Source organism: Etheostoma spectabile, chromosome 19 (genome assembly GCF_008692095.1).
Source record: "Etheostoma spectabile isolate EspeVRDwgs_2016 chromosome 19, UIUC_Espe_1.0, whole genome shotgun sequence".
NCBI lineage: Eukaryota > Metazoa > Chordata > Actinopteri > Perciformes > Percidae > Etheostoma > Etheostoma spectabile.
Window position 1 is genome coordinate 2065854 of NC_045751.1, and position 27707 is coordinate 2093560.

Consider the following 27707-nt stretch of genomic DNA (forward strand, 5'->3'; position numbering starts at 1 on the left):
AAGATGGAGGGTGGGGGTGTAGCCTTGACCAACTTGACCACATTGCCATGATGTCTCTCTGTTATGGGTGGGCTCATAAAGGGCAAGATCCAGCTCGGCCCATGGTAGGGAGAATGCATATTAATGTTAAAAACCTCAAAGTGACATTTTCATGCCATGGGACCTTTACAGGTCAGCATTAGCGTTAGTCAAGGATTCCATCTGCAGTTGTCTTCTTATCATAAGAAGTTGAAATAGCGCTCAAGCTGATGCTTAAAACCTTAAGGGATTGAACTTGTAATGCACAAAAGACACATGCCATTCATGCAGAGGATGACAGTAAAGAAAACACGTTTGGAAAAGTTAAAATACTCACATGTTCGGTTGAATCATCATATTCCCACTGATTTTGATATAGGAATATGGAGAGAAAAGAAACAACAAATTAGGTCCGGTATAGACCACTGATCACTGGTGAGAAAATATACACACATAGTTATTCTGCAGCCAACCAACAAATAAATTAGTTTGATGATAAAAAATCACAAGTAAATGCAGCAATAATTAGAAGTAGACTTATGTAAATAAATATCTGCCCAACCTCCATATCCAGTAGAATTGTAATTAATGACAAAATATTCACCATTGTACTGAGTTCATGAGAGTGAGCTTTTTTCCACTCCGACTAGAAGAGTGTAAAGTTGAGACAAAGTGATACTATGTGTCTGAGAGATGAAGTGGCTGGCTGAGGAGGGTGTTGTACCTGGGCATCATCAATCAGGATGTCCTTGATGACTGGTTGTCCTGTGGGCTCCCCATTAACCATCCTGACATAGTGCACCTGGTACCCTCGGATCTGACCGTGCTGCTTGGTGGGCATCGGTGAACGCCAGATCACTTTAATTGATGAGGAGTTGACAGCCTCCACCTCAACTTTACGAGGTGGCCCACTAGGAACTGGAGGAACACCATGGGATAGAAGAAAAAAGGTCAAACTTATAGAGAAAGCCCTTCACCCTCTTTTTAAATCTTGCCCAAAAGTTGAATCGGAAAATGCTGCAGTGACAAAAAAATCACAAAAGTGCAGCAAACGAGCACTGCATGACATCAATATTTCAACAATGGTAAGGGGAAAAAAACAACAGCAAAAACAGGTCTGACAACTGACCTAATCTTGAAACATTAAAAATGGGTAGAGTGGATTTTTAAAACATGGAATAAAAATGTGTTTAGCCAAAATAGAAAAGTGGAGCCAAAGTGGGGCTTCAAGTTTTTCAAATGCTTGAAGCACTACAAGAATTTTGGCTATGGTGCGAGGAAAAAATGAATAAAAAAATGATTTATTACATGAGAGGAGAAAAAATATATATATATATATAAAAAAAAAAATGGCCTTCAAAAAATTCTTCCACCTTTTGTTTTTCCCACTGTCCAGAACTTTTGCCAAGTTCCTAAAAATGTGAGTTAGACAAAAATGCTGCCATTCAAAATATTTCAAAAAAGGCAGTTGGGACTGGAAGTTGGAGGCCTGCAGTTGAAAACGCCATACCATGTGTTGAAATTGAGCAGCGTAGGGGGGGGGGAAAAGCCCCCCAAAAAGGTGCTTTTTCGAAAAGTGAGTCACAGTTTGTTTGGGTGAAAAAGTGCATAGTCCAAAATGGGGCTAAACGTATCAGGTAGCAACAGTCACTTTTAGTAGAAGCAGGCAGAGGGTGTAGAAAAGAGGTGATTGTAAATATATAGGCGAGGTTGTTAGTATTTGACGGGGTAGGTTAAGAGGGTAGACTGGATTTGCAGCTGAAGCTTTGTTTTAGTGAACACATACCATCCTCCTCCGTGCGGATGAGCTGTGGCAGGCTTTCAGGTCCTGCTCCGACGTCTGTGTGAGCAGTGACTGTCACATGGTACTCTGTCCATTTTTCCAGGTTTTCCAAAAGATACTGAGAGCTTTCTGGAGGGATGCTGGAGATTTGATGAGCAGTAGAATCCTCCCCTTCAGTCACAGCATACTGGATGGTGTAATGCGTTATGATCCCATTTTGTAGTTCCATTGGTGGTGGCCGCCAACTTACCAGGATGTTGGTTGAGCTGGGGCTATAGCACTTGACTTCCTGAGGGGGCCCCGAGGGTTCTGCTTGGTGAGTTAGTTTTGGTGCAGGTGAAGGTTTTCAGTTTGGTCAGGCCGTTGATTGATTTTTTTTTTTTTTTTTTTTAAAGGAGTGTCAGTTTTTGGTTTGTTTAAGGTGATGATGGTAGAATTGACCAAACAAAGGAAAAAAGAAGGGGAAAATAAAATGACACAAAATGAGGAGAAAAGCACAAGGACTTATGTGGGAAAATAAATTATTTTAAATCAATAAAACATCACAAATAAGGACAAACCCAAAGACTAAGACCAACACAAATGTGTATACACTGATGATGAATGGAAGGTGTTGATTGGAAAAAGGACAGCTTTAACATATGTAACCTACCTTTGTCATGGAAAAATTAAATTATAAAAAAGGGGAACAAAAATTATATATCCTAATTTTTAGATCCTTTTAATTGTAAAATGAAAACCTAAACATAATTAATTACTTCAGAAATAATTGAATAAACCATTCCAAAAATAAATGTAGTAATAACTAATACAAATTTGGCAAGCAGTTACCATCAATCCAAAAACATAAAGGTTGATGCTTTAACTATTCAAAATAGAAAATGTTGCATTTGTCACCAACCTTTCCGAAGCCTGTTGGTTTGTGGTAAAAGCCTGATTGTACAGAGAACTTCCCAAGGAGACATGACTGATTTATTAGATTCTGATAACATTGGCATGCACGTTTTGCTTTACTCCATCATTGACTTCAGCATATACAGTACCTTTTATACCCACCTGATCCCTGCCCTTCTCTTTCAGAGACCACAGATTTATGGGCAAAGTCAAACAGTTAAATGTTGTTTTCACTTATTGCTTAAGGGGAATTATCTCACTGATAATCCAAAATAATAGTAATTTTAGTTAAATTTTGTTTAATTTTGTAATGGAATTGAATTTTTCAATTTTAACCTGTTTTATAAATCTGGGGTCTTTTGGGTGGAAATATCCCTAAATACAGACACAATACTTGCTTCGAGCTTTCTATTATATCATTACTCCACAACTGTATTGATTCTAATTTAAATTGAGTATAAACGTCAATGTCGAAAATGGGAAAATCCCATGTGGTTCTTGGCAGTGTAGTTACATAGAAAGCTCAGCCTCTGTAATTGTCTTCTCTTTAATTTTGGGCCAACGTGCAAGGTCAAGAGACAAGGCTTCCTGAAATGCCATGTCACAAAGCAGTTGGGCAACACAGATTTGAGCATTCATATAAATAATGCAAGGCTTTATAATTAATTTCAGCCAAGACTATTTGCACAACAAAGGTGGGGATGTGTAGCTTTTGTAACCTTGTCTCCTGACTTCACAGGAAAGCCTTGGCACACTGTCCATGCAACCTTTTCAAAGTGAAAACTGCATGGTCAGGTAACACTTATTTACTATTTCAAATGTTACATCTTTCAAATGCATCAACCCTTCTTAAATCGGATTTTCTTTATCTGTGCTCAGGACCTTTCTCACATCCTTGTCACTTTTTGGATTTTGCAGCACACTTAAAAGTGGAATGCATTTGAAAGTGTGTTCCTTCCCAAATAGTTTAAACTCAGTCAGATAAGGAGGAAGACCTACGTGTCTGTGGAGTTTCCGCAGAGATCTCATTGGTGTAAGCTCCAACTCCGTGTTTACTACGGGCAGCCAGCCGGAAAGTATAAGTAGTGAAGGGCTTCAAGTCCTTCAGAAGGTATGTTGTCGTCGGCTCAAAGCTGATACGTTTCTGTGGAGGAAGTTTCACGTTGTCAGTTTTTAAATAAAGACGGGGAGCTCCAAAAAAAAAAATATATAATATAGGCATGCTGCTTTCTAATATGGAAATAAAATTTGAGGGTATACTCTTTAACTGTCAGAAATGAAACAAGTTGTCAGATTACATAAATGAGTTTGACACTCAATTTAGTACACTCCAAAGTGATTGACACATTACGTGGGGAAGTCTCTCTTTTTTGCTTTGTTATACTTTAAGAACTACTCCTGATTATACAAACTCCAATAATGCAGTCATATGGCTGCATTTGTTAGTGCTATAGTCTAACTTCACAAAAGTATTAATTTCTAGCTGTTCATGACTAATTATCATATTGTTAATATACATTTAGACACCACAGGATTAGTTAGTTAGTAATTATCCCCTGTAATTGTTACATAAGAAACCATACCCATTTCTATTTATTATATTATTTTTGTACTTTAATGGAGAGTATATAAATATGTATGACTTATTTTTTTATGCTATTGGTGTTGTTATTATTGTTGGGGAATTTCATAAAAAAAGATATGCTTGCATGGTTGCATCACCTAATTAAACTACTACTCAGTAACTCGTTGATATGTGATTCGGCGTATTTTGTTTGTTATAACAGACTTTAAATGGCCAAAGTGGATCCAGTCAGAAAATAATTACCTCCTCTTTATCATCCCTTTTCCTGTACATAAGTTCATATCCTGTGATTTGATTTTCCTGTCCAGTCTGTGCCGGGGCGATCCATGAAAGCAAAATGCTTGTTTCTGATTTGGCTTCTCCTTTGAAGTCGGTTGGTTGGGAGGGAACTGAAATTGGAATGAAGAGATGAATTCATTACTCTCCACATCTTGCACTATTCATTATCATTACAGTCATACTGGCACAGATGCCACTTTGTGGGGAGAGTTATTGCTACAAAAGCCACATTGTATTTCAGAAGACACAGTCGTTACATACAAATTGGTACAGTATTACATTTTCATTAGAAATAAACAACTAGGCATTTTAATTTCTCATTCCCAGTTTTCTGATATCTAACACTTTGTCCCACGTGAGAAAGACAGTTTTTTCTGACAGCCTAACGCTGTTTGTGTGTTTAGAACTGTAAACCACTGAGGATCTGGGACTACAATGACGTGGCTTCAAAAATGTTTGTGTCACTCCGAGTTTAATTGTGGAGTATGAGCATTTGAGAAACTCTGAATTAGTTTTAGAGTGATGGAACAAAAAGCCATGCTCACCTCCCGTCTTAGCAATGATTTGAAGATCTGCGGAAAGTGGTCCATCGCCTACTGAGGTGTAGGCCAAAACCTTAATGTAGTAGGTCTTATTGGGGATGAGGCCCTGGATGGTGACAAAGTTGGACCCCCGAACAATCTGCTTCTCCCAGACGTTGACATGCTGGGTGGAGTCCATGGTGTAGTAAACTCGGTAGCCCATGATCTGCCCGTTAGCTTCCTCCGGTTCGTCCCAGTGGATGACAGCCGTGGTGGTGCTCAGCATGTGGCCTCTGACTTGCCTTGGTGCCGTGCTCGGTGCCTGCTCTGCTGTTTTGGCCTCGATGCTCTCGCTGTGTGGCCCCCGCCCGATGTTGTTCACCGCCACCACGCGAAACTCGTAGTCCGAGTATGGGCTGAGGCCTCCCACGCTGTACCGAGTGGTGGCTACGCCGTCGATCTCCTTGTACGAGTCCTCTGAGTACTTGGACTTGTGTTGGATGATGTAGTAGGACACCGGTTCAGGATTGCCAGAGTCCCAGGTCAATGTTATGCTGGTGGCTGTGCGCTCTGTCACTACAGGAATGCCGGGAGCCTTGGGCAATGCTGTGATGATATTACATAAATATTAACAGAAATGCAAAGTATGCAGCAAAGTTATACCCCTGTAGAGTAATTTATGTTATGTTATGGGCCATAGAGACTTGATTTTTTTAATTTGTATACGGTTGAATTATGTTGATTATGTTCATTTCCCAGCTCATTGCACCTAATACTAATGGTATACAGTGTATCTGGAGTCATAAGAGACTCATATGTCATGTGGTTTCTTCTAAGTGGCTGGATTGTCTTAATATTATTTCACTTTGCTAGTTGTTGCAAAGGAACTAACGTGAGATTAACGACGTGCATACCCAATGATCAGCAACGTGCGTGAGAGGCCTGTTGCCGTTGATCTCAGATTTCCGAGTGTTTATCACTTTAATAATTTAAAAGGTGAATTTATTGCTTTAATTCCCCACACCGTGGCACATTGCAAAGGATATCAGGGCCATAGATTGTCTTCATATGCCATCTGAAGTGTGCTTCTGGGGGAGCTTGCTGCCAGACTTTTATATTGTGACTAATATCTCTATGTTATGTCTAGGAAAAACAAAGCTGAGTGTGTGTACAGGAGTCTGTCCCTTGTGTGCACGTCAACACGGTGGCACCAATCTGGGATATCTTTCTGGTACGCTGCTGTGTAGATATGATTACACTCAGATAAGTACCATGCCTACATGTACAGAGGACACCGAACAATACTCACTACGTTTCACACCCCCCCTTCACGCACCCTCCTCCACTGCTTGCTAACAGAAATGGTGAGCTTGTGGCTCTGTAGCTCTCCAGCTGAGAGATAAGCACTTCACTATATTCTCAATCTGGCATCTAATGCACTGAGGCTGTGCCAGAGCTTGTCTAAAGCTTTAAGGAATCCTCCGCAGAAGACTTATCGTGGCAGTGAGAGGTAAATAACTGTCTTTTTAAATAACTGCCAGTAGTCTCTGCTTGGATATGTATTTTTAACATAAAGTAGTTGCAAATTGATAGAGAGAGAGAGAGAGAGAGGTGAGAGAGTGAGATAATTTGAAACATTTTGAGTGGGCTATTATAGGGCCCAGGTGTAGCCTTCATATATCGGTTGTAACCATACTGCTGACATTTCAGCCTTTGCTTATAAAGAAGGAGCAGCTTTACCTTTCACCGTTATCTGTGCCACAGCCTCTATCACCCCCAGGGTTGACATGGCTACGCAGGTGTAGTTGGCCGACTGCCGGACGTCTGTGAGCTCCAAGACGTTCCGTCCAATGGGCATGTCGTCCTCTGGCGTAAGGTCTTCAGCACCCAGCATCCACTTGACATATGGCATTGGAGAGCCCACTGCCACACATGTGATGTTGACACTGCCGCCTGGCATGATCTCATTGTCTGTAGGTGGAATGGAGAACCGTGGAGGCACTCTGCGTACTGTAAAAGACAAAACCTGGTGTGAAAACCCAGCAGAAAATGGAACAATAGAAAAATGTGCTGCATTCTCCCCAAAATGTTGCCAAAAGAAAACAGTTTGATAGTTTAACACATTGATACATGATATAATGATGAGATTAGCAGAATGTTGAAGATGTGATTGTTGCATATAAAAATAAGTTTCTAGATAGATCATTTGTGATTGGTTGAGGCATTGGATCCAAGAACACGAACACACGGACGCCATGCACGAAATACGGCCTCACCATCCGTACAAATATACAGAACTGCACAAATGGCTGGAGAGTCGACAGCACTCCGCAGTTGTATCCAAAGAAACAACTTTCAGGCTGCGTACTTCCAGTTGATGTGAGATAATGTGCCTCATCACTTTCTCACATCACACAAACATAGATAATGCTCCCAAGAAGACGCTTTGATGTTTTTCTTTTCAGGCTCAGTCAAAAGTAATACTAGGGCTGTCAAATGTTGTGCACACCTTGGATCAAGTTTAGAGTGATAACACAATCACCCTAAACATGTTTCCCCTGTCCTGCCTTTACTTTTTAAAGTGGCTTTAGACTTTAGAACTCTGCCAGACAGCTCAGAGGATGAAAGTAAAATTATGCATACTTTCTTTATGCTGGTGAATTCCATGACGAATGAGAGGTCTCTAGCTTATCACAAGAGGTCCAATTATGCTGGCGCCTAAAGCATTAACATGTCTCGCTACACTACATTCTGTGATTGTGCAAATCAGTCGAAGCCTGTGAATGAATCAAAATCAGGAACATTAACTGATGCTAATTTAAATTATTTTAACAGGACTGCAGGCCTCAGTCCAGTTTCAGATAAAGGGCTGCGAGGGACTGAAAGTTCAGAAATGGAACTTTACCTTTACTTTGGAACATGTCAAGGAGGAGGTGAGAAGCTCCGAGACGGATGCATTTGCAGGAAATATCACTGACAGAAGCTTTTTCAACTACTCAAATTGTTTTCATTATTCATGTACAGTACACAAAGTCATCATTTTGCACCACATTAAAAAAAGATGCAGAGAACTGCCATTGGCGATATTAGGTTAGTGGTAAACTTGTTTCTTAGTGCAGAGTTTTTGTGACACAAAAAACAAAGTGTTTTTCATGTAATTTCAAAATATAATCGAGTGAATAATCCTGATTACAGTAAAAAAAAACTTAATTTGACAGCTCTAGCAGATCCACAATCCCAAAAGATTCTCAAAAAACAAAAACAGAAAAAGGCTAAAACTTTAAAGAAAAGGTTACACTTTTAAGTTAACTTAAATGTATAACATTCATAATGCACATGGACGGCTTCAAGGCCTTTTGGAGGGGAGTGGGAGTCCGTCATGCATACGAGAACAATACGTGACTTTGTGAGGCAACCATGTGAGGGAGTCGGGGCTGCAGGGGCAAACTAAGCTGTAATGGGGTCAGAAGGAAGACGTGGTAGCATATAGAGTAATGGAAGGGTTAGTCTGATAGTGCTACATTGTTGTGAATGTGGCGAGCACGTCCTGGGAAAACCATCTTAGGACAAAGGGTAAATGAATGGACAAAACCAAGTAAGACAATCGTCGAGTCTTACTGGTGAGGATCTGTATACACAAATATTTAAGAATAGGTAGCTGATATAAATAAGGGGCTTACGTACAAGGGAAACAGACAGGGATTGGGGTATTGTTACAAAACATTTAGGGAGGATTGAAATTAAAAGTAAAGTCAGTGATACTGCTCATGCTATTCAGCATTGATTACTGTTAACTTGGGTTAGATTACTTATTATTTAGTAAGCCTTGAAAGCTGTTAAGGAATGTGTTATCTTTTAAGAATCTGAACAATCGGAATCAATGTATTTATTTCCCGTTAATTGACCCTGATTTATAAACAACCTGTATGGTCCCTGTGACTCTAAACTAGTTATTTGTGCAGGTGCAGCATATATGACTGCAACATCGGCACGCGCTTCCTGTTGCTTGCTACTAATTCATAATGCCCATTCTGTTTAGCAGACTGCAGCTCTCCAGAGAGGACATCTAGGGGAACTGCTTGCATTATTAAATAGAATGTTTCTCTCACTCAATATTTAATTAATATCCAATTGGATCACGTTCCCCACAGACATAATATTATCCTGCTCATTTGAATATCATTACATTTGTTAAGTCTCGCGGATAACGCTCTAAATACATCGTTGTTTAAATGGCAAGGGCAAGGTTGTTTTTACAGCTTGGTGCTCGACTGTAGTGCCAATTACAACAAAGGATGGGTTTTGCTTTAACTTAAACATGCTTAATATGCTCTATGGAGAGAGAGATACAGTGCTCATGTGGAGAAGCTTTGCATCTATGCAGAACAGCAGCTTTAGTTCCAGGAGCCCATCGTGTCATAGTACTTTTATTTTCTAAACAGAATTTGATTTATTAATGATCTCACTGACCAGCTGTGTTGTTAGTCCTCAGAGAAACCAAGCAGGAACACTGACGGGGGAAGGGATGGGGAAAGGGGAAGACTAGCTCAAGCGTTAAGAGAGGACCATGCAAATGGACCCTCAGACAGATGCAAATAACGCCCCCACCACCCCACCTGAAAGATGCAAACATGCACCACCTGTTAGACAGGCAAGCACTCTGACAAGGACCAGGGGCATTCTCAATGGGAACATGGACATTGAATGAGTGACGAAGATTTGTGTGTGTGTATGAATGTACATGTGTGTGTATATATATATATATATATATATATATATATCATTAGAAGTAAAAAAAGGACAAGTACTTTGTTGTGGCAAACAAATAAACTTATTTCTGTTTTGTGTTGCGTTCAATAAGTAAAAACACACCAACCTTCTCGTAGCTCTGAAGGATGTAGGAAATTTGATGCAGAACAAAATGAAATAAGGAAAGGAGAAAAACAAGGGAAACACAGAGAGTAAAAAGGCCATGTTTTAGGTAAATGCTACTTAAACAATTCGAAGGACCTTCTGTCTCAAATGTCAAGGAGCCCCTTGAGCCCCCGACAAAGCCAAAGTCTGACCTGTCTGAGCTCACACATTTGGAATAAGAAAGAGTGTTTACTTTTAATAAAAACAAATTCTACCAAAGCCAAGTGGTCAGCTTATAATGATAAACATGAAGGTATATTGCTTTATTGTAGATTGTGTATGGTTACTATTTGCTACACATACTGTATGTATTTATAGAGAATTTAATAAAGACAATACTGGAAGAGTAACAGTGGATTTTTACATAAACGCAAATGAAGCCTTAAATGCTGTGTGCAAGTAAAATTGAGAAGCAGTAACAGCAGCACAGATTTTGTGACTTTAAAAGAGCGAAAGATCACTGCCGCTGTTGGAGAAGGTTATGAAAAGCAAACGATTGCAGCAATTTGCCTGTAATTTTTTGCATTTGCCATGTAGCTATAGGCCATATTACTAACCCTGTGTAGCATCAAAACACTGTTCTACAAGCTAATTTTACGTATGGAGTAGGATACTAAAATACCCTCCATACCAAATATGTCATACTTGTTTTAACTCTTAATTTAAAAAATATATATATTTTATTTTTTTGAAGTCATTGTCATTAAAACTAGCAAAATCAAGTATGTCCTTCCAATGTTGATCAGTAGGGAGAGAAATACAGAGGATCTGGTCACTGCTGGGGAAATAGCTTGGACTGATAAAGGAGGGCCCGGCCACCCTTTACCACCTCCGACAGTCAGGTTGGAAAGGCAATTAGTAGATAAACACAGCAAGCAGTCTAGTCATTGGTGTTAGAATCAGGATTATAATAAAGGACCAGAAACACATAACAGAGCAGATACTGTAGGTTCAAATCAGTGCAGGTAAGTTAAGTGCAAAAAAAAGAAGAAAAAAAGAACCAAAACATCAAAAAGCAAAGCATACTTACAATGGCCGCACAGGATGTGTCCTCAGTAGACTTTATTAGCTAATTTAAAGGTTCCTCGTGAATTTTAAAGAGAAAATTAATATAATATTTGAAAGAAGCATGCCAGTGCTGTTAACAGGTTTCCTACCTCTGACATATAGATTGGCTGGGGCAGAGTAGCGGGTTCCATCGTTGTTGGTCGCCACACATTCATACTTCCCCTGGTCCGACTCTTCGCTCTGCTCGATCTGGAGGGCTCCTGGTTGGGAATAGCAAACGGGGTAGCGGAGTATGTTTGGTTAACATGCTGTTGTTCATCCTGAAGTTCACAAGCAAAAAGAAAAGTTGTTTGACCTCAAAAGGGCCAACATCAGCCCCCTTCATTCTATTCCTGCTTTGTCCTCTCAAGTCTCAGTAGTTGGACAGTTTGAGGAAAGTTGTAATTCAACAATATCCAATAAACTGCATGAATGGAATACTACGTTCTTGCATCTGCTCCCTTTAAACTTTATATTTAAAATTATATCCCCCATCATTATCACAGCCTGATCCACTGGCTGAGGTCAAATGAAGACCCTACTATAGGTCAGGTATAGCTGCAAATGGTAATCATGCAAGACATTGTAATACAAATATACTGTTCCTCTTTACAGAGCTAAAGTAACAACAAGGGAAAATAAAAAAACACATTGTCATTGTCAAACAAATTTAAAATAAGAGACAGAAAAAAACACCTAAGTTATCTTCTGTCTCTAAAACCGTTTACTTGTTGATGACTTTAGAGGAAAAACGCCTGATTGCTATTAAGTTTAAAGCGTCTAAAAAGACACTCATCCTAGTGCCAATGTCAAAAAAAAAATTCACGTAGAAGAATAGGGGCAAGCCCTTCAATATACAACATTTCACTGGACTGGTCAATATGGGGATGAGTGATACTGCTTCAGGGAAACATGGATCAAACAAAAAAAGGTTTACAGTATAAGAAAGCAGCATAACAAGGGAGGACAATTGAAAGAAAGAAATTTAGGTATGAATTTTAGCATATTCAATCACAGATTGTGTGTAACATACATCTAACTAAATAATTTGGGACTTCATCTAGGTGAAGTTATTTTCAAAAAATGCAGCCCATACAAAAAATGTAAAAAAATGCTGCTCATATATGTGGAAAAATTTTAATTGAAGTATTATGTAAGGCAAAACCAACACATAACCCTCTGTAACAAAAGTTTTGACATGCAAATCTTGGCAAGAAATGTATGTCGGCACAACTTACAACCTTCTGACAACCCTTAGCTGAAAAATAAAATGCAATTGTATTAGAAGACAAAATTCAAAATATCGACCTGAGCCGACAAGAAAGTAACCAACCACTGCTTTAGCTTGTGAAAGCTACAAAAGACACCCATAAAAATCCACCAATGGGATCAGCAGTGTGGTGTCACATGACCCAGGGAAAAATGGCTTTATGCATCAACAACTCTCCAGCTTCATCACACACGGCAAAAATGAGCCAATCAGGTCCTCGCCAGACTCTACTGTTTGCCTTCCTCAAACCTTGAAGAAAAAAAGTCAAAAAGTAAAATAGTCTCCAAACCCAAGAAAAGTAAGAAAAATAGGTGAAAGAGAAAAAAAGCACCGTAGAAACTTTATCAAAAAAGTGGTTGTTTGGGCTTTTTTGTAGAGGTACAGGAGAGGAAAGCAAATAGAAGAAATGGGAAAAAAAATAGTTTGCAAAGATAGAAAGAATTCTTTGGGAGAAAAAAGCAGAGGAGAGGCAATGTTGTCTTCAGCATGCCTGCGTGATTCCACAGCATCTGTGCATATTTTTTTTGGTGCTGAACAAGAACAGCTAAGGGGAAAAATACTTGGTTGTTTTAGTTGGACAAAAAGAGGGACACATGATTCGCTATGGCCAAAAAGAAAACAAAAATGAACGGAAAAAATATAGTTTAAAAAAATAATTGTCATTGGATATGCTTATTTGAGCCAGGGCAAGCATATCGCAACTGAGCTAAACAGGCTCTTGAAACCAGAATACAGAGGAGTAAATAAAGCATAGACAAAGAAAAATGGAATACAAATTTAGTCAACGAAACAGGACAAATAAGAAGGAAGGTCCAAATGAACGTAATGGGATTTGGTCTTGGTAAACAGGACAGAAATGGAGGTGATTCAAGTGAATGGATGGGTTGACAGCAAGAATGAATTTTTATTATTTTCATTCTGTGAACGTCAGTTCAGCACTCTTACCTCTTATTGGTGTACCACCTGGGTGGATAATATGAATGCAAATAAGATTAGAAAGAAGAAGCATTAGTACGAGTAGATAGAGGCTGGGGGCTTTGGAAGAAGAATCAAATTAGATTTAACAGGGCAGGTAAATAAAGGTAGTAGAGGAAAGAGAAAGGGAAGAGAGAGAGAGAGAGAGAGAGAGAATACGAATTGTTCTGTACTCTACTGGCAAAGAAAGACAGGATTCATCATAGAAAAATCATAGTTCAGAGAGAAGAACTTGTACATTGATGTACCACGGGGAGGTGCCATTTTGGAAGTGGCCATAGCGTCTGAAGATCATCTACTGAAGGGAAAGACTTTGAGGACTTTGTGTATGAGATTGAGAGCAGACATAGTGGATCTAAACAACCTGAGATCCCTTTGCTTCACCTGAACTGAGCAGAGCTGGTCAACTCTCTAACATTCTTAACATGTCCATACCTACTGTGCTGGTGTTAAAACGATAAGTGAGTAAGTGGTGGGTCAGTGAGTGAGTAACAAACATGTGAGGACAGATCACTACCCAGGTCAGTAGATGACAATACTACGCTACGCTTTGGTAGTTCTAATCCACAGATAAAGGTAGAATACTATAGCTGGCAGTGGTGGGATACACCGTGGGGTGAGGGAAGAGTGTATGTGCCTCAAGTAGTAGCCCTAAACCTAAACTCTCTGTTAGTAAAATGCATGCCATGCATTTTAATAGTTGTTGGAAACATGGAAATTAGTGGAAGGGGGGTGATGTGTGCTTTAGAGCTAAGCACTTACCAAAGGATTCTGTAGATTTAAAAATATAGAGAGAAGAAAGACAGCATAAGAATGTGATTATATTCTTTAAGTAAGTTTAGTTAACAGAGGTTTTGTCAATGCTTTAATCAACTCTACGCGAATCAAAGTCGCACATTAGAAATACGGGTTAAATCTACACAGTTCTGTTAAAAACATGTCAGCAAGGAAGTAAGGTTAACAAGACGGTTTAACAAAGGACAGCTGTGAACTCTGTGAAGACAGGTGGTCAAACATAAAAGACTTACAATTTACAAGTAGTTGTGCTAATGCATTGCCTTTAACTGGCACATAAAGCTGCAAGCTATTTATGTCAACCTTTTAGAAAATAGCATCATCTTTTTCTATTGAGATATCGAAATCAAACTGGAGATTTTCAGGCGAATGGGTATATTGGGGTCATGTCACAGGCAAATAAAAAACAAAGTTGGCATCTACACATTAAAGCAGGGGCTGTAAGTTCAAAGAATCAAGGGGGAGGGAAAAGCCTTGTGAAGTTTTTACGCACTACTGTGGCTGATTAGTGTCCAGAAATAGATGGCTTTTTTCTTTTTCTTTTTTTCTAATGCAAAGCAAATATTTATTCAGAGGAGGTTTAAGAATACCTCTTTCAAAAGTAGAATTTCAACAAAACAAAACGATTCATTGGCTTGTCTGCATGTTTTCCTATTTAAAATCATGTGCACTCCTTAGCAGATTCTGAATGAAGCCGGATGTTGAATATTAATTAATCAAAAAAGAAAATGGCATAGAAAAATGAAGACAATGGATCCAAAAAATACTGCACCAATGCAGTGAAAAAGAAATCAACACAAAACAGCAACAATAATTAATTGTAAAAAGTCACAGCAGTGAGCAATGAGGGCAGAAGTTAGGGCAGAAGCCAGCAAACACAGAGGGGGAACAATCCCAATAGCCCATGACAACACTGGAAGACAAAGGGAGACACATACATACAGACAGCACACACCGGGGCGTACAGAGAGTAGAGGACAGGAAGTAGTAGAAACAATGCCATTACCTACAAAATTAAAAGCCAAATGAGAAGTTAAATTATGGGAGGAGGAAGAAGAGGATGAAAGAGCAGAGGAGACAGCGCAGACAACAGGGGGAGCAGATCCGATTCTCAAGACTCCCTGATTTGTAATTACGTTTTCAGCAGAGGAAACCTACCTGATCTGAGCTGTTTAATGCGTCCATTGTTGTTGGTGGTGTTGACAGGGAGGAAGTCTTTAAACCAGGAGATGTCTGGGTCAGGGTTGCCGCTGGCGGCACAGAGCATGGTGGCAGTGCGTGTTCGCTCAACCACTTTCAACTGTGGACCCATGTCTATGGTGGGAAAACCAGGGGGCAGCTGGTCCTCTGGAAGAAGATGAGAGACATTGTAGCAGAGGTCAGATTCACATTGTCAGTGGTCCTCCTTAAACCCTGTGCAGAGCTAATGAGGAGGGAGAGCCAGTGGAAATTATAGTCATAAGACTGCATGGCAATAAGATGAGAATATCTATCTACAATCTTTGGTCGAATGTTATGTTTTTGTGAAAATACTGAGTCTATAAAGCAATTAGTTTTAAAGCCACGGCATCTACCCATAGTATCGACAAAGACACAAAATGAACAAAAAGTGAAAATGGACAACAGCACAGTTAAGGCATATCAGATGATTTAAAAGGGTAGTTCAGGAGTATAGTGTAGTATAAACTATAAACTATAAAGCTACAGCTAGGAGTCACCTAAAGCGTATTTCTTTGAAGTTCTTTGATGATGGCAGGTGTCTTTGCTGTGTTGGAAAAGATGTCTTGTTCCTGCCGGCGTCTCAACTTACCGGCGTAACTAGGGCGGGCTGGATCTTGCTGCCGTTTGAGATATGAGAGAAGATAACTCACGTTGCTCTTTGCTCCAAAACATGTTCTTTTAGCTAAACAAAGAAAATCAAAGCCCGGAGCAGCTTTGTCTGAAGCTCATGCCTCTGAACAGGAAGTATTTTCAGCTTGCAGCAAGTGAGGATCTTTGAGAGTGCAGAGTGAAAGTTTTCCAATACTGCGTGAGCTCAGTGTATGCCTCCCCACAAAGTTAGCCGAGTGTAAATCTGCAAAACAAGACCTGCTTCTTCTGAATGCCAATGAGGTTAATGTGCATCTTTTAAGGTTTCCTTCCCCTGCTGTGATATGGCTAATTAGTGTCTTCCTCTGCTCTCGTAAAACGGCACCTTTTTGGAAACACATTATTCATTAAATTTTCATGAGGAGACATCAGTCTGGAAACAGCTTTGAGATGCCATAGCCTGCACACAGCCAAACGACAGTCATGGCCGCCTTCCAACAATGCTTTTGGGTATCTGGCAAGAGAAGCCAGCTTGACGGATAAATCTTATTCAAAATAGGCTTTATTACAAATAAGTGACTCTATATTGAACTGCAAAACTTTCCGATGCAACTCTGTGTCCCTGCCTGAACTGACATGCGTTTTGACACTAGCTATGTTTCCATCCACACGTTTTTTCCAAAATTAAGTCATATCGAATGAAAAATGTCTCATGGAAACATTTCATGAATATCGACTTAAAGGAAATACGTTCGGTCTCATTGGATTTTATCTTGATCGATATACGGCTTATGCGATAAACGCTGATGAAAACGTTATTTGCCGAATAAATAATGAATTGCAATAAAGTTTGAGGTCATTTTATGGTTGCAACCCGCCACAAAACGAAGAAGTTTTAGTTAATTTCCACCCAGTAGTTTTGCTGTTTACACACATGGCGGATGTCAACAAAGACAGATGGAAGTGGACGAGCAAGGAGACGAGAGACTTTTTGAATTTAATTTATGAGCAAAATGTACCGGCTATTTTAGATAGCAAAAATCTAAGAAATTCCATACTTTATCAAGAACGCAAAGGAAATAGACGACAAAGGTTAGGACAAGCCGTGGGACGTCCTCCGGAGTAAATCAATAAAAATTGATTGACAAGTGGATGGAAACTTAGCTACTGATGCAACGTTTTTAAACGGCCAGTCACAAATCAGCATTCTCTGTAGTCTTCTCCAAATTCATTTATGACTTCCTATCTTATATTCTGTATACTTTCAACCCAACGCCTTGGCAGTAGTGCACTGTTAGTCATACTGGGCATCTTGGCCCATGTATCCTTACGTGGTTTATCACTGTAAGTCCTTGACATGGTGTGCAATATTCTGTATACACATTATCCTTTTCCCTTTCAGTATCCATTAAGGTAATGAGAGTGCCCTGGCTCACTATTGTTAAAAGTTTGTAGGTGTCTGGCACAGTTTGCTTATTATATGCACAAAATTGATGTGCTGCTCATTAAAACAATAACCACTTAACCACTCAATTCACCTCAGTCACACAGTGGCCATAGTTAGTTAACATAATCGTTAAAGCAGAAAGTTAAGCTGGAAGACAGAATCAATTTGAAGATTAACATGAAGAAATTCCCAGAATGTCCCATTTTTCTAGTAAATGTGTTGTTTTTGTCACTGTTCCTATCTGCTTCGCGGTCATTAACTGTAATTGTATGGTTATGGATGGTGTATTCTGTTAATGTTAGGTGTTAATATATTTTAATTAATTAATATTGCTAGTGCTCTATTAGCTACAGTATTAGCTACATTATAAGCTCTATTTCTGATTTCCAATGACATCACCACGGTATGTATAAAAATACATGTAATGTGATCATTGCTCACATAAAAAAAGAAATCATATTCCCGTGTCCTTTTTGCATTTGCTATCAACACATTTTAGATTTAAAGAGTATTCAGATATTCCCACATACGCTGTGTAAAATGTGTTGACACTCTCCAGAAGAAACACACTGCATAAAGACCATGCATGAATACAAGCAAGAAGATTTGTCATAACACTGCATTCGTTCCAAAAGTACCGTGTTAACAACTATCAAGGTATGAGGGAATAGTCTAATCTGGAAAAAAACCTACACTTTCAAAGGTGCTCATTCAAATGGAGAAAGACGGGGAGGAGGGGGAGAGGAATGAATTCTACAAGTTAGCTCCTGTCCAAGCTCCCTTCAGCCTGTTCAAGGTTGAACAGACAATTAGTCGATTCTACAGTGAGTCAAAAGTATAACCGATCAACCACAATAGTCAGAAGCAAGCCTAGGAGCACGGATGCATGTTGAATATAGTAATTGGATGTGACAATCCATGCAAACTGAAAAGCAACTCCTGTGAAATTGCAACGTATTCTAAAACAAAGAAATCATAATTGAGCTGTCCTTTTAAGAAGGGAGGATTGTTCTCATGCTGCAGTATGCAATGTCCCTGGTTATTCAGCTCTAGGGAGGAAAGGGTGACAACACATTTTAAATTATAAACGGTGTAGCCGATGTCAACATGATAGCTTTTGAAAATCAGGATCCTGTAACAGTAAAACCATAGTATATCTGTCTGATTTACAGTACTGATTAACAACAGTGTGGCTCACTGAAATTGCGAAAACATAAAAGTGAGGCTGGGTCATGAGTACAAAGGACACTTTCACCAAACCCGTCTTCGCCATCCTATAGAGTGCATGTGTTACATGATGCCAGCCCGTAACTCCAGTGCAGGCAGCTGATATGACTCCAGGCAGCACATTTAAAATTAATGATCTGTTACGAAGGTTTCTGGCCTTTTGAATGCATTCTTGCTCAGCCCAGAAATGTATTTTACAGCTGCTTTGTGCACTCATGCTCATCTAGAATGGCCACAATGTCATGACATCAACCGCAAGGTATTTCAAAAATATTTCTTGCGTCGGATTTGGAGTTAAGATACAAAAAAAATGATTAATAAACATGAGTCCCTTGATGTTTTCAAGCTCCTCGCAACTCTCGGCTATACCATCATTTACTTCCCAAAGAGAATTAGCATTGTGATAATAAATAAAAGGATGGAAATTTAACACATTTGCGAGCTTGTTCTGTGATTAACAACTCATGTCAACAGAGCTGCTGCAGCATTTCCCTTACAAGGCAAAGAGACCAAAATTAAATCTGATTAATCACAGTGTAATTTGAGCCAAAGCCGGTGTGTTGTGCGTTTTTGGAGAAGATGGGTTATTGACAATGTGTTCAAAGTAAATAATGAAATAATTAATCAACCAGGGGCCAAGCGGCTAGTAGTTTTTCCCCATGTGCTATGTTTGCAGTTCCGCTAACCGTCAAGAGGATGGTTTTCGACTTGTGGTTACATAAATTATCAGCGAGGAGCTACTTCATTACCCCTTTAGGAACCCTGAGCTGCATCCTGATAGGAGTGGAAATTGGACAAGTTTGATTTGCTTGTAGTTCACTTGTTTCTGAATGTGTGTTTTGGGGCTAATATACTATATGCTGTGTGACTTGAACACACAGCCCCAAGCTACCCTGCACAATGTATGAAAGTCACAGCTGAAGGGTGGAAAAAAAAAACACAGAAACAATCGGGGTTTACAGGCTTTCTCAGCTTCCTTATTCTACCTCGCTGAGAACTGCAATCTCAAGGACAGCCTAAGACAAGGGCAGTTTCTGCTTTACAGACCCATACTGTATATTCAACAATGGATCTACACACTAAATGAGATGGAAGGGAGAGAAATGCTGAAGTCACCTTCTAAAGAAGTGCTGAGCACTGGTGCTTGATATAAAAAGACTCCCAATGACAATTTGCACACATTAGCCACTGCCAGGCTATCGGGCCATGTGAGTGTGCGGTGCCAAGCATGAGAAGAGTATAAAAAGGACATTGGCTCAAAAAGTACTTCAGTGAGCAGATTTCTGCTGAAGACATAAGGCCACTGGACATAAACTCAACCCATTAGCAGATTGTATCTATTGATCACTCATACAAAATACGAGCATAAGTGAAATCACATTTTCCTTGTGTTAAGTTAGTGGACCATTTCAGTTTCTGAAATGTCGCTTGAGTGCAGCATAAAGTCAGCACAATTTGTCGTCATACACCGCAGTCTCATATCAATAAACACACACAATCACACCCTCTGTTCAAAGTCAGCGTCTCACCTGTTGTGGTGTAATGGCTTGAGTGACAAACTCAAGTAATTTCCTCCATGTTTAGGCTCCAATTAAATAAGCCTGATTGAGTCTCAACAGATGAATGCACCATTCAAAACGTGATGTGTTACTGTGTACGTGTTTGCTGAGTTAGTGCTACACCAAGGCCTTAGTGTATATGTGCAGTATGGGGTGATGTTTATAAGGTATCACATGGCTAATGAAGTTACATCCAGGGAGTGGAATATATTAAAGAGACCCTAAAACTAGGGCCAGGATGTCTGCTGATATCTGCTCCGATGTTGACAGATGTGGGAGAAGGTGTCTCCAGAAAACCAAATTAAAAGCATGTTCCTCTCTTCTGCATAGCACCTACAGTACATTACACCTACCACTGGATACAGTGGTGGCAGTCTTTTTCTTTGGTGAATGATAGACTGTACACAGAGCACAGGTTACGAAGCAATTACACAGTGAGATGGTGTTGCCAGTTATTGGTAGTCTGCCAATATTGCATGTGCCTCAGCTTGTAGATCTACAGCTTTAAGTGGAGTAGGTTTGACATTGTATCTGTAATGAGGATTGGCATGCAACTAGTGGGTTATAATGTCAAAATGCAATGCAACATTTGTCATTGTGTATAAACACAAAAGCAAATAAAATGTTGAGAGAACTGCATGGAAATCTAAAAAGTCTTATTAAGTGAGGTGTGTTTTATGTCACTCTAATCACATTTGGCTCTAAAATAACCAATTAAGTACAAAGGAATCTGAAAAGAAAATAAGCCTTTGTTGCACAGGACTTTCCAAGTGAAGCCATAAAAACATAAACCTTTCCGGTCACATTCTGGCTTTAGTTTCGTGGTTGCTGCACAAGGATTGGATTAGGTCCAACCATTTTCTTCCCAAGCGGAACACAACTTTTAACCCAGCGGTTGAGGTTATTCTTCAGGAAAAATCCCTGCAGCCCATAATATGATATTTGTTGGACGTATTTGAGTGGATACAATCTCCTCAAAGAGGCTGTCACAGGTGACTTGTTGTGGCAGCATTGTTGAGAAGAGTGTGTGTTAAGACACATTGTTGTTTGGGGATCCCTCCTTGCCAAAGATGATGGATTATGAAAGTGTGGGAATTTTAGTGCAGATGTCTTAAGTATCACACTCTTACATTTTACACTTGGTTTTCCTTTGCCCTAAAGATTATCTTTGCCCAGTTTAGGAATCCATCTCATTCTCGCTACCCCTCCCCAGATAAGATTTCAGCCAGAACAAAAAGACGAGCCACAAAACATTACCCATGGAGTGTGACGGCAGCAGTGCTTATTTTTCTCGGCAGCCTGAGCCAAAGTAATTTTTTTCCCCACCACACCATAGCATATCATTTGAAGTTAAGGGGCATGCATTAGAGCTCTTTCCACGCTCAAAAATCCAAAAGATTTGTGAGAAAGAAGATAGGAGAATGTAGCAGGGTTTGGTTGCTACTCATGTTAGTCATAGAGCACACTGCTTACTAGGACATTATTTGAAATTGGCTTGTTTCATGGCTCGCTAATCCATGAGCTGTTGAGTTAGGACTTGTTGTTTTATAAACTAGTAAAAGGTCAGTAATAAAGAAAATAATTCCATGTACACAAATAAAGATAAGGACAAAAGACTTTTAGAAGTACAGTAACATCATCTTGAAGTGCACATACATTAACGTAATTTAACCAAGAGTCTTGGAGCATTTTTTCAGAATAAGCTTGTTGATTTGGAACACACTCGCAGGGCAACGTTGTCCATTATAATTTGTTTACAGTTCTCTAAAATATTGTTGAAAGCCGAGATAATACATGCGTTCAGAGACGACCTGAATCTTCTTCAACAAAATGTTCTGTTCGGTTCCTGTTCAACTGACGTATTCATTTTTTCCCCCCCTTTGGCATGGGAGAGGGGACTGTTAATTATGCTTTTGTTTTCACACAAACAAAATTACTCAACCAAACGTAAGAGCTCTTGATTAACAAAGGCAGACAGCAATTCCATTTTGTGCCAATTCCATGACGACATCTGTTCCATTTTTCTCTTCCACTCTCTCTAATGTTAACCACTTTCACCCACATGGTTGTTGATTTCCTTGCTCTACTTACAAGGTATGCTTTACTCTGTGGTAAAACGGTGTACCTTTTACTATCTGGCACCTAATGATTGACAGATTCTAAATCTGAGCCCACCCTTTTGCTTTATCAGTTACCTGCAGCATGGTTAAACTATCTCAAAGTTGGACTCAGACATTGGTGCTTTCCTCAACACTCCATCCATCATTCTGCCCATACACTTTAGCAGAGGTGGAACTTGTGGCCACATCAATTTCTGACCATGGAACCATGGGACTAGGGCATCCTGATGCTTTATATTAGCTCGTACTTTTTTACTTCCAATTTTCGTTGAAAAAAACACTGTCATGTACTTGTTCTAGTAAAGATATACTTTCTAATCTTAACTTTGTTTCTACGTACTGCTTTACACAGGACAGTAAAGCAGTTAAACAACCACAGTACACAGACCTAAATTTGGATTAGATACAACCCTTTTTGTTAATGCCTATTGGACACAGGACATTGTTATCAGCATATTGGCGTTTTAGCTCTGCCTTGGGTAGAATACTTGGAATAGTTACAGTAATATACAAGTAAAAGTGCGGACAATTAACAGGGTGTAAACCATCATTCATGAGTGGCGGGTACAGCCATTTATTTAAAGGGCTTCAAGTCAGACAAGCATTCAGAGAATAAAAGAAAAAGTGCATCGTTGCTGAGCAAAAAGGAGAAATGACGCATTGAGATGTCTAAATTATCCCTAATTGCCCTCAGAGAGTCCAAAGCCTGTACTTATCTCATTGATACATCCCAGTGCTGTTTGGCACATATGTTGTCCAGTCTAAATAAGATTAGGTTTTCCCCTCGAGCTTCATTTGAGCCAGATTTCCAAAATAAGCCTCCTGGCACCTGCACTGGGTAGATATTGCTTAAGTAATCCAATAATGGAAAACAGAATGCTCAGCACTTCCATCTAATAGGGCACATACTAGTTGTTTTTTAAGAGTTTATAGGCTAGTGAACTCCAAGGCAACCTTCAGATTGTTCTAAAACATGGCGTGTGTCTTGACTGATGTGATTTTTTTTATTATTGTGCCGACTGGAAAAGACTCTAGAGGAGCTGAAATGTGAGCTCACACTTGAATTATATGTTGGGGGCCACGGTTCTTTATGTTGTAAAGCCTTAGACGAACTGATATGTGAAAACGTTAAGTGACAAGGCATGACTGCTTTTTCAGTTTAGGTTGACAAATTTGTCTGTGCAGGACTCGCAGGTCAGAACTAATCCTGTTGTATCGAGCGGCGTGCTGGAGAGTTCACTTTTGCTATGTAAGCCCATGATCCATATATCTTGACTGAGGATACAAATGCATATTTCAATCTTCATAATAACACTGATGCAGTGGGTAACTTAGAGGATTCTGTCTGCAGCAGCCCATTTAAGTTTGTGTGTATCATGCATGTGTCATCATGTGTGTGTGCATCAAGGCCCAATTCTCACAGAGAGAAGTCAGTCATTTTTAAACTGTCTTACAGAAATGGGGCAGGGTGACTTTTAGTGGTTTACCTGTTAAATTCAAATGACGACTATATGGACTCCACTCATAAAACTAGAACAGCAGTAGCAGGCTCAATGTGCAAATGCACCCCAGTATGCTGCCTTTTGTGCAGTGAAAAATTGGGTTTTCCAGTGCAACACAAATGAGCAGTGAAAGTGCAGCCCGGCTGAGGTAAAATTAGTTAATGACACAATTCTACAGGTATAGTGCACGCTAATGAATATTACCGTGAATGGGACACAGTTGGCTCAAACAGCTAATTCCAATTTACAATAATAGCGTTTTAGGAGGAGCAGGCCCACTCCAACACAAAGTGGCATTAAGTCTCACTCGCTTTCTACCTCTAAAAGTAGTTCAGTAATTTGCTGAACAAATACAGTCTCTTTGAGAAAACCGCTAACACCCAAGGGCAGACAAGGGACCAGCTAGTATCCACTAAAATTTTATTTTACCCTTGTTGCCTGAAGGAACAAAATAGGAATGGATTGTGAAATACTATCCGGTGTGTTCCTTCTCCTGTGAACGAAATATAGGAGGAGGAAGTTGAAGGCACAGAAAGCTCTTATAACCGGAGGTTCATGGCACTCTGTCTCGGTGAAAAATGGCATCATCTCCCCCTTTGCCCCGCACTGATTGTTTCTTCCATAAATCCCCATTTGAGTTTGTATAATTAATTAAATGCTGCTTATTTGTCATTAAAAAACACTCGCCTAATGCCTGAGATTATGAGGAGACCATTGTAGAGTCAATCTATTAATCACCAGGCCTTTTTTTGCCCAAGATAAACCTTCACAGATGAACAATTCGTTCCTCATTCACAATGACATTGGAGAAATAGTAAAACTTACAAGTCGACATACTGGCGTATGAGGGTAAATCATTTCATTTAAACACATCCAAATCTCTTCCCTCTTATAGGAAAAGAAGGATGTTAAATGTGGATCACAATATGTTTAAGGAAAATAAGCACCTTTTACCATTCACATCCTGCCATGAAAGACACAATGCACATGTGAGTGTGGAGTAGCCATACTGTGGACAATCATGGGATGCTTTTGAGTTAGATTTTTTGAGTGTCCATTACTCCATTTAGTATCTTTGTGTTGGGAGCTCAGTGGTTGGTATTTTGGTCAGAGTTTGAGAAACACAATCGAGGTCAGAAATTCTCTGAGTTATGCTTCAAAAGGACCCTGCCTAGTGTTCCTCCAAGCCTGCCGTCCCCCATAGACATTTTTTACGGCCATGGCTGCTGGGGCAGATTGGATCAGCCAAGCAAAGGGCATGCAACCGAGATGTACGCCATTTCTGGCAAGGCACCCCATCTCTCCCTAGGCCCCGTGTCATTCATAAACATGACGGATTAGCTGTGATATTCCTCCATTTACAACATAAGCGAAGGGAGTTGGAAGAAGGGAATGAAAGCAGAGAGTGAGTGTTAGTGTCGGATGCCCCTTAGGGCTAGTGCTAAAATGGATGGGTAAAGAGGGAGATGAAAAGGAGAGATGAAGCAGGAAGGGCGGAGAGGGGGGCGTTCTGTACAGGCCTGGCTGGGCAAGCAGCAAGGCAGGCAGGAAGCCAGGCACAAAGCTGCATTTACACACACACACACACACACACACACACACACACACACACACACACACACACACACACACACTCTCTTCTGGCTTTACTGACTACACGTCAGCTCAGCCAGATGTACTGTTATGGGTAAGGATCACCTAGGGGGAAGGTGCGGAGGGAGAACGAGAGATTTCCAAACCTTTTCTACCTAAAATCATGTCTTTCTCCCACACTGCCTTTGTCTTTGAAATTTGCTTTTACCCACCGACTTCATCTGCCACAAAATAGTCGTGGCTCATCTGAGACATTAAAAGATGCTTGATGTTAAAGACTCTCCCTCAATCTGTCTTTGTCTGTCTCCCGCCTTCTTTGCCTTCTGTCCCTCTCCCGCCCTCTTCAAGATTTCACTTAGCATATTCCATTTGCTGGTTGTTACCTTGAGCAATGATTCCATTTACTTCAGAAAACAGTGCCCCATTTATTCAGAGTTGGGGGGAAAAAACTTCGGCTCTTGTCATCTTATCTGTAATCAGCATTTTTTTCCCTTTATTAGTAATACTCAAAAGAAGCAGGGAGCCAACTATTTGACAGTGCTTTGAGCTATTTGCCAAACACAAAGCTAAAATGGATGTTGCTTATATTCTCTCAACTCCATGAAACACACCTTAGGAAGCCTCTTCTTCTTCTAGCTTTTTGTTTACAGTCCACCAACCCTCATTTGATCCTCTTGAGTGCAATAAACATTCTCAAATAAAGAGGACGTTGCAGAGAATGCATAAACAACTCCCCCCACCACACTACATTCTCCTTAGAGACACCGCTGTCACTTGGAAGCATATACTGCCAGACGGTTTTCATGTTTCAGGCTTATTCATTGTATATTATTCATTGTAGATTCACCCTCTTATGGCCCACTTGGGATGAATAAACAATGCTTGATGTGTCAAAGTTATATGTTTGTGTGTCAACATTTTTCATAAAATAAAATTTTAACTATTTAGGTTGATTGTTTTGTCTTTTCAGGGGGAGCTGATAAAGGCCAATATCAGAAGCTGGAGCCAGCAGGGGCACAAGAAAGTATCAGTAACCAGGTGAGTCCTCCGGCCGTGCAGAAAAAAAAAGACAGAAGGCAAAACTGTGAGACGCTGAGTTGCTTCATTAACCTTCATGTACTATACATTCATAAGCAGGTGGGTCAGTTTGTTCAAACAGGCGTTTCTAATACTTTGGCCTGGATTGTCACACGGCATTTGTCTGGAGTCTGTGTATGTATGGAAAATAAAACTGTACGTGACTGTTCATGAGGTGTTATTTACTTCACCAGCAAGAAAGCATCAAATCAGCTGTCAGAATGATCCCACAAAATCCTCTGAGCTTTAATCACTTTTAGGATTTTGTGCATGACAGTGCCTCATACTGTATCTTTATGGGTCACAGCCGGGGACTTGGAACACGGTATCATCAGACTCAGACGAGTATTCCAGGAGACTCTAAGCCTAAAAGTCAGAGCAAACCGACTTCATACAAGTTCCCTGTCTCCTGAGTAAAAAAACCTAGCACTAGCCATTTCAATAATTGATATAGCGAAAAGTTTGCTACAGGAAAAGGGTGTATAGAGATTATTCATGCTTGCTGACATCCTGCAGAGAGGAACCTCTTGACTCGCAAAAAGCCCTAATGGAAAACGGGGTTATATCAGGCTTTTCAAACGTAACAAAGGGGCATTTTCTGTGGGAGACGATGGACGTATCACAAGGCAGTGGGTAGCATTGTTTTATTATGCGACTTACTATATAGGGTCCACATGTGATTTGAGAATTGAAAGCTGGGTTTAACGCTGATGAAACGTCCGATGAGAACTTGTAGGTCCCCACCCCCCTTTCTTTCATGCAGCCAGTGCACTCATCTTTGCTGTACTGAGCGTAATAGAATATAGACAACTAATTACACCAAAAAATGTATTCTTGCCACATCACTTTTTCCTCACTCCAAAGTTGTTTTGGTTTTGATTAGCGAGCAGCCTTAGACAGCTTGAAAAGTTTCTCAAGATCATTAGATGAGTTAAGGATGACCCTGTAGTACCCAATTAATAGCGTAGAAAATAAGTGCAGCTAAGATGAAAGTTACTAACATTAGCACCCCTCGACCACCTGGTTCAGACTTGTACACTCCTCATTTTCTGACCTTGTGTCTTTTCCAGTCCAGAAAATGGAATAAGTTCTGCTATACAGTGTATACTGTAGTGCGTATACTGTATGTAATGTGCAAAATTTCAGATAGTAGTTTATCAAGCTAAAATACGATAACCAATATAAATATAATGTCTGATCCATTCCCATTTTTGTCCTTATGGTTTTCTTAAATTAAGGTGACCAGATTTCTCAGACAAAATCCGGGGACATTTTTAGCTCAGAAGTGTATT

At 39.9% G+C, this 27707-nt stretch overlaps 1 protein-coding gene across 44 annotated transcripts in view; it reads right to left on the minus strand.

Moving 5' to 3' along the window:
* Positions 1-27707, minus strand: part of LOC116669415 (receptor-type tyrosine-protein phosphatase delta) — a 370303-nt gene that overhangs the window by 32953 nt on the left and 309643 nt on the right. For 14 of the 44 annotated variants that reach the window (XM_032499282.1, XM_032499286.1, XM_032499244.1 and 11 more), the window contains 12 exons: positions 15240-15428; positions 14049-14057; positions 13257-13274; positions 11152-11262; positions 9957-9968; positions 6821-7090; positions 5105-5686; positions 4524-4669; positions 3695-3839; positions 1805-2110; positions 743-936; positions 356-382 (listed from right to left, as the gene is read on the minus strand). In XM_032499282.1, coding sequence (XP_032355173.1) covers positions 356-382; positions 743-936; positions 1805-2110; positions 3695-3839; positions 4524-4669; positions 5105-5686; positions 6821-7090; positions 9957-9968; positions 11152-11262; positions 13257-13274; positions 14049-14057; positions 15240-15428 — 2009 coding nt within the window. The remainder of the gene's footprint in view (positions 1-355; positions 383-742; positions 937-1804; positions 2111-3694; positions 3840-4523; positions 4670-5104; positions 5687-6820; positions 7091-9956; positions 9969-11151; positions 11263-13256; positions 13275-14048; positions 14058-15239; positions 15429-27707) is intronic. The other 30 variants (XM_032499284.1, XM_032499283.1, XM_032499287.1 and 27 more) reach the window with 16 other exon arrangements.